Genomic DNA, 9,633 nt, shown 5'->3' on the forward strand with positions numbered 1-9,633 from the left:
CCCACCTCCATTTTCCCTTTTTCCACAAAAACTCTTAAAACGATTAAAGTTCATGTTTTTGGGCTTAACTCTGTCCATTTATAAAAACAGTCTATGGGTCCAGCCCTGGTTCACCTGTCCTGTGTCCTTGTTCACCTGTCCTGTGTCCTGTTCACCTGTCCTGTGTCCTTGTTCACCTGTCCTGTGTCCTTGTTCACCTGTCCTGTGTCCTTGTTCACCTGTCCTGTGTCCTTGTTCACCTGTCCTGTGTCCTTGTTCACCTGTCCTGTGTCCTTGTTCACCTGTCCTGCGTCCTTGTTCACCTGTCCTGTGCGTCCTTGTTCACCTGTCCTGTGTCCTTGTTCACCTGTCCTGTGTCCTGGTTCACCTGTCCTGTGTCCTTGTTCACCTGTCCTGCGTCCTGGTTCACCTGTCCTGCGTCCTGTTCACCTGTCCTGCGTCCTTGTTCACCTGTCCTGTGTCCTGTGTCCTTGTTCACCTGTCCTGTGTCCTTGTTCACCTGTCCTGTGTCCTTGTTCACCTGTCCTGTGTCCTTGTTCACCTGTCCTGTCCTGTCCTGGTTCACCTGTCCTGTGTCCTGTTCACCTGTCCTGTGTTCCTGGTTCACCTGTCCTGTGTCCTTGTTCACCTGTCCTGTGTCCTTGTTCACCTGTCCTGTGTCCTGGTTCACCTGTCCTGTGTCCTTGTTCACCTGTCCTGTGTCCTTGTTCACCTGTCCTGTGTCCTTGTTCACCTGTCCTGTATCCTGGTTCACCTGTCCTGTGTCCTTGTTCACCTGTCCTGTCCTGTGTCCTTGTTCACCTGTCCTGTGTCCTTGTTCACCTGTCCTGTGTCCTTGTTCACCTGTCCTGTGTCCTTGTTCACCTGTCCTGTGTCCTGGTTCACCTGTCCTGTGTCCTTGTTCACCTGTCCTGTGTCCTTGTTCACCTGTCCTGTGTCCTTGGTTCACCTGTCCTGCGTTCCTGGTTCACCTGTCCTGTGTCCTGGTTCACCTGTCCTGTGTCCTTGTTCACCTGTCCTGTGTCCTTGTTCACCTGTCCTGTGTCCTTGTTCACCTGTCCTGTGTCCTTGTTCACCTGTCCTGTGTCCTTGTTCACCTGTCCTGTTCCTGTGTCCTGGTTCACCTGTCCTGTGTCCTGGTTCACCTGTCCTGTGTCCTGGTTCACCTGTCCTGTGTCCTGGTTCACCTGTCCTGTGTCCTTGTTCACCTGTCCTGTGTCCTTGTTCACCTGTCCTGTGTCCTGGTTCACCTGTCCTGTGTCCTGGTTCACCTGTCCTGCGTCCTTGTTCACCTGTCCTGTGTCCTGGTTCACCTGTCCTGTGTCCTTGTTCACCTGTCCTGTGTCCTTGTTCACCTGTCCTGTGTCCTGTGTTCACCTGTCCTGTGTCCTTGTTCACCTGTCCTGTGTCCTGGTTCACCTGTCCTGTGTCCTTGTTCACCTGTCCTGTGTCCTGGTTCACCTGTCCTGTGTCCTGGTTCACCTGTCCTGTGTCCTGGTTCACCTGTCCTGTGTCCTTGTTCACCTGTCCTGTGTCCTGGTTCACCTGTCCTGCATCCTGGTTCACCTGTCCTGTGTCCTTGTTCACCTGTCCTGTATCCTGGTTCACCTGTCCTGTGTCCTGGTTCACCTGTCCTGTGTCCTTGTTCACCTGTCCTGCATCCTGATTCACCTGTCCTGTGTCCTTGTTCACCTGTCCTGTATCCTGGTTCACCTGTCCTGTGTCCTTGTTCACCTGTCCTGTGTCCTTGTTCACCTGTCCTGTGTCCTTGTTCACCTGTCCTGTATCCTGGTTCACCTGTCTGTCTGCGGTTGCCAGGTTGGAGAGTCGTATGACCGCAGACATCACTGTGATCCTTCAGCTGCTGCAGAGACAGATGGTTCCTCCGGCCTACAGCGCCGTGACTCCGCCCCTCCACAACGCGACTCCGCCCCTCCACGCCGGGCCCCCGCCTCGCCCCGCCCCCCTGTACGGCTCGGCGGCGCCCCCCGTGCTCTCAACGGGCCCACTGCAGGTGAGAGCAAAGTCTGTGTGTGGATCTGTCCTGCTGCTCTGATTGGTCCCGACCGCCGGCGAGGGGACCAATCACGGCTCAGCGATGTGGTTTGGGCGGAGCTGAAGGTGAAGATGACGCCCAAAACGAACCAAAACAAACACCACGATGCAGACGTACTTCAGCCTGTTTGACCATAAATACAGACTGTTCAGTTTAAAGAAATATTGAGTGAAGTGTTTTGTATGTTTGTCCTTTTCTCTCACCTGGATGGAAGTGTTGGCACATTTATATAACCTCACATTACTTTACAACCATAAAAAACAGAAACTTACTTTTTTTACTTGTAAAGCTGAGCGTTGTGGCTTTCCGAGCAGATTTCCAGCATTTTCCTCCGTCACTCGCTGTAACACCCACACTGAGCACAGGAGATTAATACTAATAATTTAATACTGTTGCCTTTAATTAGTTTGCTTGTAATAAATAAAATAAATAAATAAAATAAAATAAAACAAAGGCAAATTAAAGGTTGCTATGACTTGAAATTATATTATGCCACTTAAATTACACATTGGCAAGTTAGAATACAACGTTCGTCATCACACCCCCTTTAAAGTTTTATTGTCCACTCGCACTCCCCAGTCATAGTCTTTCATCCATGGGATTTATTTAATCCAGAGCCTCTGCACCACGATCTGAATCCGACCGCAGACCCCTTTAAAATATCTTATAAATTCCAACACACCACCTGCCGACACGCCTCGATCACCGCGCTGAGGCGCTGAGTACATGGAGGGTCTCACCGCGTCGAGCTGGGTCCTGACTGTCTGATCCTCGGCACCTTTTACGTGGACCAAATTGGTTCAGCTCGATTAATAATCCACGTCACGTCCCTCTAGGTCCTGAACGAGCAGCAGCGGCACAGCGGTGAGTTGGGGCGGCGTGCGCGCGCTCACACGTGCACACATATATACTATCAGGCAGGCGCGCGTCAGCTGACGGGGAGATCAGCTGATCAGATAAACAAAAACAAAAAATATTGGTCACAAGACACTTTAGAAATAAAGAAAATTACATTTAATCAGTTCATGTTACCTGGGCTACAACGCTGTGTGATGACGCCGGGAAAATGAGATTTTGTTTTGGGCCAAACTCAGTCGCTCCGTCCATTTTGATTGACTCAAACTTTTCCAAAGAGTGTAGTGAGTCAAAGTGGTCGATGCTCTGAGCGTCTGTGTTTGTAACAATTGAAAAAGCTGCTCTAAGTGCAGATATTTCTCAAATAAATGGAAAATTACACATCTTAGTCTGCGTAATGGCGCATCCCTATTGCACGATTTTTATTTTCAGGTTTATTTCACTCCAAGTGTCCAAATCCAAACGTAATAAACTCCATGGAAATGCAGGAAGTCATGTGTCTCAGTGTCCTGGACCTGACTCCAGCTGTTTCCACAACCTGCACCAGTCAAGTCATGGGACCATTGCACTTTTTTATTTTATGTCCAAAAAGTTGTTTACAATGCATGTTTGCTTTGTGTTTTGTATGAAAGAGTGTGAATTTTATTTTCTTATTTTTATATATTTATTTTTTGTCACGTGTATTTCTGGTCCTGTAGTTTTTATTACAGCCACATGGCACAACTACAGCAGCAGATTGTGAAATAACAGGTTTTAGTTTAAAAAAAAAGGGATTTATAACAGTAATTTAGGGGGTAAAAGAGGAGTTTTAAACACAAAATTAAGAAAAAAATCCAGGCGTGGACTAATGGACTAAAATTTGCCCTTGCAGGTCTTGAAGGGTTAATTAATCTCGTTATATTTGTGTTTCCTCAGGTCCCGGACTCGGACCTGCAGCACAAACCCCGGGACTCGGCCTCGGACTCGGCGTCGCCCCCCGGTGTCGAGGGCGCGTCACTGCAGCCGCCGCGCCGCCCCTCCCTCCCCGCCCCCACCCGCGCGGAGCACCAGGAGCTCCAGAAGCACCTGTCCGACCCTGTCCTGCCGGGGAGCTAGGACCTGACCCCTCCCGACCCCCCCTGACCTCTGACCCCTCTGAGGTCACGGAGGTTTTTGTGCAATCAGAACATTTCTAAAAGTGCAATGAAGGACTCACATATGAAACTCTCCCAGGAAACCGAGCGCCTTAAACTTCAGACCCCCGTCCCTCCCTCCGTCTGTACGTCTGGAGGTTTAGTTTAGGCCCAAATGATCCAAACTATTAAAGCTGCACTGTGTAACTTTACTAGTCTCCATGGAGAAGTTAAAGGAACCAAATAGAGCTTTTTCACAGCGGCCAGAAGTGCTGCCATGTCGGTAAACGTCACGTCAGGTTCATGGTTTTCTGTGTAAATGTGTGTAAATGTGTGTGTGTAAGTGTGTGTAAATATGTGTGTAAGTGTGTGTGTAAATGTGTGTATAAATGTGTGTGTAAATGTGTGTGTGTAATGTGTGTGTGTGTAATGTGTGTGTGTGTGTAAATGTGTGTGTAAGTGTGTAAGTGTGTGTGTAAATGTGTGTAAGTGTGTGTGTGTAAGTGTGTGTGTGTAAGTGTGTTTGTAAGTGTGTGTAAATGTGTGTATGTAAGTGTGTGTGTGTAAATGTGTGTATAAATGTGTGTGTAAGTGTGTGTGTAAGTGTGTAAATGTGTGTGTAAGAGTGTGTGTAAATGTGTGTGTAAAAATGTGTGTGTGTAAGAGTGTGTAAATGTGTGTGTAAAATGTGTGTGTGTAAGAGTGTATAAATGTGTGTGTAAATGTGTGTGTGTAAAAATGTGTGTGTGTGAAAATGTGTGTGTAAAAATGTGTGTGTGTAAGTGTGTAAATGTGTGTGTATAAATGTGTGTGTAAGAGTGTGTAAATGTGTGTGTGTAAGTGTGTGTAAATGTGTGTGTGTAAATGTGTGTGTGTAAGTGTGTAAATGTGTGTGTATAAATGTGTGTAAGTGTGTGTAAATGTGTGTGTGTAAATGTGTGTGTAAAAATGTGTGTGTAAAAATATGTGTGTGTAAGTGTGTGTTTTGCAGAACAAGTCTTGTTTAAAACTTTGCTTCAGATGTTCCACAGTGTGACATAAAACACATCCGTCGTCGTGGAAACAAGCAGGTGCACTACCGGGCCAAGTGTCAGGTCAGATCTGTGGAGAGGCGAGCCCACTCACAGTCAGACTTAATGTATTTTTGAGCAATAAAACACCAGCAGTTCAACACATGCGAGGCGGATGAGTTTATAAAGCCGCACTGTGGAACTTTCCAAGCAAAGTAGTAGCATCTCCATGGAGACAGGCAGGTGACTGACCCCCCACCTGCTACAAAAGCCCCGCAGTGCAGCTTTAAAGGCCCTGGACCAAACTTTTTCTTACAGCAAAGTCACACAAAAAAAAAAGATTTGAACCAGAAACACGACGAGTCCAATTTACACAAATCTGATCTAATGTTCCTCCTCACAAACACAGACCTGGTTTAGTCCTGGTTTAGTCCTGGTTTAGTCCTGGTTTAGTCCTGGTTTAGTCCTGGTTTATAGTCCTGGTTTAGACCTGGTTTAGACCTGGTTTAGACCTGGTTTAGTCCTGGTTTAGACCTGGTTTAGACCTGGTTTAGACCTCCTGGTTTAGACCTGGTTTAGATCTGGTTTAGTCCTGGTTTAGTCCTGGTTTAGACCTGGTTTAGTCCTGGTTTAGTAGTCCTGGTTTAGACCTGGTTTAGTCCTGGTTTAGTCCTGGTTTAGACCTGGTAGTCCTGGTTTAGTCCTGGTTTAGAGACCTCCTGGTTTAGTCCTGGTTTAGAGTCCTGGTTTAGTCTGGTTTAGTCCTGGTTTAGTCCTGGTTTAGAGGTCCTGGTTTAGTCCTGGTTTAGTCCTGGTTTAGTCCTGGTTTAGACCTGGTTTAGTCCTGGTTTAGTCCTGGTTTAGACCTGGTTTAGATCCTGGTTTAGTCCTGGTTTAGAGGTTAGTCCTGGTTTAGAGGTCCTGGTTTAGTCCCTGGTTTAGTCCTGGTTTAGACCTGGTTTAGTCCTGGTTTAGTCCTGGTTTAGTCCTGGTTTAGACCTGGTTCCTGGTTTAGTCCTGGTTTAGTCCTGGTTTAGTCCTGGTTTAGTCCTGGTTTAGAGTCCTGGTTTAGTCCTGGTTTAGGGTTTAGTCCTGGTTTAGTCCTGGTTTAGTCCTGGTTTAGTCCTGGTTTAGTCCTGGTTTAGTAGTCCTGGTTTAGTCCTGGTTTAGTCCTGGTTTAGACCTGGTTTAGTGGTTTAGTCCTGGTTTAGTCCTGGTCTAGTCCTGGTTTAGTCCTGGTTTAGTCCTGGTTTAGTCCTGTTGTGTTTTTGAGGGTTTAGTCCTGGTTTAGAACATTAGAACAGGACCTTCAGTTCACAAGAGTCTGTTTTGTTTGATATTGGACCTGGATACGGCAAAATGAGAAATTAAATTTATCAACTGGACAAACTTTATTTGGTCAAATATGTTTCTCAGCTCATCCAAGCTGCTTCTTCAGTTCTGGTCAGACGCTGCTGGACACTTCCTTCTATCTGTCTGCAGGGAGGAGCTAACTACACTGAAACTACTCTAAAACGAACACACACGTGTTTACAGTTTCTGTTTGTTAGTTGAACTTGCACTGACTGTGGGTCTCTTTATCAGAATCATTCAGGGTCATGATGGAGCTTCCACACCTCTGGACCTGACCTGACTCCTCCTGTTGTTCTTGTTTGTTTTGATTTAGGTTTGAGGATGGACGTGTAAGTAGGAGATAGATGGAGTTTGAGTCCTCCATTTCTGTTCAGAGATGGATTGTCCTTCTTAACAAAACTTTAACTCTCCTCTCAAACCCATTCTTTTCTCTGGCTCAGATTTGTACCTCGCTGTCCTCAGAGTGACCCGAGTGACCCGAGGCTTTTAGGTGGGGATGTACAGCAGACTGAGGTCCTGTGTTGCTCTCTCGTCTGTGTTGGTTCATCCTCTTGTCTGTGTCTGTTTAGTTTCTCCAGTGTCACTGCTGTCTTCACTGAATGGATTAGACCACATTACTTTGTTTGTGTTTCATGTCTGAAAATCCTCTGGAGTTTTTCAGAAACACCAGCCATGTACCCATAAGCACCTGTTATGACCCTGAATGATTCTGCTAATATGACTCCACACTGCAAGTTTAACAGGCCGAGCTACAAACAGAAACTGTAAACAGTGTGTCTTAGTTTCAGAGTAGTTTCAGTGTAGTTAGTTCCTTCCTTCAGACAGATGTGACCCTCACACTCTCCTCAGGATCATATTGACCCGAAGACATTTTTTTTCCTTCCCGCTCTCTTGGGGCAGGTCAATCAGACCCAAAAAATGATTTTAATTTATTTTCTCACCTGGCGAGGAAATACATTTTTGGGTCTGATTGACAAGAGAGCGGGAAGGAAAACAAATGTCTTCGGGTCGATGTGACCCAGAGGAGAGTGTGAGGGTTTATAAGGAAGTTTCCACAAGCTTTTTGACCAGAATTGAAGAAGCAGCTTGGATGAATTGAGAAACATGATTGACCAAATTAAACTTTTGTCCAGTCCACTTTTGTCCAATTTCTCCTTTTGCTGTAGATTCTGTGTGGACGACTGAGGGACTCTACACACACTGTACCTTTACATTTTATATTTATATTTAAATTCCTCCAGGTGTTTTTTACCGTGCACCAGTCAGATCTGACGTGAGTTTTTCCTCTGAGACAATCCCAGACTCCAGGCCGCTGGAGCGAGTGTTAGCGCCACCGTGTGTTGGATTGCAGTATTTCTGTGAGTAGCTGTAGCTCTTTCACAGGTTTGAAGTTTGTATTTTATGCAGTATTTTTGTAAAGTTCATCTGGACACGACTGGATGTGACGAGAACGACACAAAGAGAGTTTAGACCTGGTTTAGACCCGGTTTAAACCTGGTTTTAGACCTGGTTTTAGACCCCGTTTAGACCCGGTTTAGATCCTGTTTAGACCCCGTTTAAACCCGGTTTTAGACCTGGTTTTAGACCTGATTCAGACCTGATTCAGACCTGATTCAGACCTGGATTAGACCTGGTTTAGACCTGGTTTAGACCCAGTTTTGACCTGGTTTTGACCTTGTTTAGACCTGGTTTAGTCCTGGTTTAGACCCTGTTTAGACCTGGTTTAGACCAGGTTCAGTTCTGGGTTTCATCCTGGTTCTGTCCTATTAGTAAATAATTTTTTTTTTTTTTTTTTTTTTTTTCATTTTTAACCTTTAACCTCCTTTGTTTGTTGCAATAAGAGATGATCCCAGGTCCGAACCAGGTCTGAACCAGGACTTATGTTGACATTCACTAAACTAAGCTGTAAAACTGAAGCACAAAGTGAAACTACTGATATTTATGTTTTATAAATAAACATGAGCACTCTTCTTCTTCTTCTTCTTCTTCTTCTTCTGTTTGTGTGTGTGTGGCAGAGTGGTTAGCCCGTCTCCTCTCAGGCAGGAGCAGGAGGTTGTGGGTTAGACTCCTGACGTCTCGGAGTGTCCTGTTTGTGTCCTGTGTGTGTTTGTGGCGCCCCCTGGTGGACACACTGACCCGAGCTTTGTCCAAACACTTTTTATCATCAGTTTGACTCACACTTCCCTCGTCCTCGTGTGTGTGTTCAGTCAGGAGGGGGTATAGCTCAGTGGTAGAGCATTTGACTGCAGATCAAGAGGTCCCCGGTTCAAATCCGGGTGCCCCCTCAACAAAAACATGTTTTATACAGAAGGATAAAAGTGAAACTGAGACTGAACGGTGAAGAACAGTGACGTGTGTCGTGTGTCGTGGTGTTTACAGACACACACTTCCTGTTCTGTCTCTGATATTTTAAACAGGTTTAAGCCTTAAAGTTTCTGGACAAGTGCAGATTTAAACTTAAGACTTTATTTATCCACAGGGACATGTCACATTATATCACAAAAACAAAGAGTAAAAAATATATATACACATTTATATGGTCTAAATTGTGTGTGTGTGTGTGTGTGTGTGTATATCCATACACACATCTGTACATACATACATACATACATACATACATACATGCATACACACACATACATACATCTATACATACATACACACATACATACATACATACATACATACATACATACATACATACATCTGTACATACATACATACACACACATGCATACACATGTACATACATACACACATACATACATCTGTACATACATACATACACACACACACATGCATACACATGTACATACACACACACACACACACACATACATACACACATCTGTACACACATACGTACGTACATACACACACGCACACACACATACTTACATACATACATACATACATCTGTACATACACACATGCATACACACATACATCTGTACATACATACATTTGTATACACATACATACGTACATACGTACACACATACATACATACACACACACATACGTACATACATCTGTACATACATACATACATACGTACATACATCTGTACATACATACATACATACGTACATACATCTGTACATACATACATACATACGTACATACATACATACATACATACACATACGTACATACATCTGTACATACATACATACATACGTACATACATCTGTACATACACATACATACGTACATACATCTGTACATACATACATACGTACATACA

General features: G+C 44.9%; 1 protein-coding gene and 1 non-coding gene across 2 annotated transcripts in view; both read left to right on the forward strand.

Annotated features, from left to right (window-relative positions):
• Window positions 1-4,006, forward strand: part of kcnh6a (potassium voltage-gated channel, subfamily H (eag-related), member 6a) — a 79,070-nt gene extending 75,064 nt beyond the window's left edge. The window contains 2 exon segments of the mRNA XM_055153112.1: window positions 1,819-2,014; window positions 3,827-4,006. Coding sequence (XP_055009087.1) covers window positions 1,819-2,014; window positions 3,827-4,006 — 376 coding nt within the window.
• A 4,593-nt stretch (window positions 4,007-8,599) lies between these two features.
• trnac-gca (transfer RNA cysteine (anticodon GCA)) lies at window positions 8,600-8,671 on the forward strand. The gene has a single exon. It is a non-coding gene; the product is annotated as a tRNA-Cys (tRNA).
• The last annotated feature ends 962 nt before the right edge of the window (window positions 8,672-9,633 follow it).

The sequence above is a fragment of the Boleophthalmus pectinirostris genome, unplaced genomic scaffold, assembly GCF_026225935.1.
Source record: "Boleophthalmus pectinirostris isolate CB_2022bp ecotype Guang Dong unplaced genomic scaffold, ASM2622593v1 HiC_scaffold_17, whole genome shotgun sequence".
Lineage (NCBI taxonomy): Eukaryota > Metazoa > Chordata > Actinopteri > Gobiiformes > Gobiidae > Boleophthalmus > Boleophthalmus pectinirostris.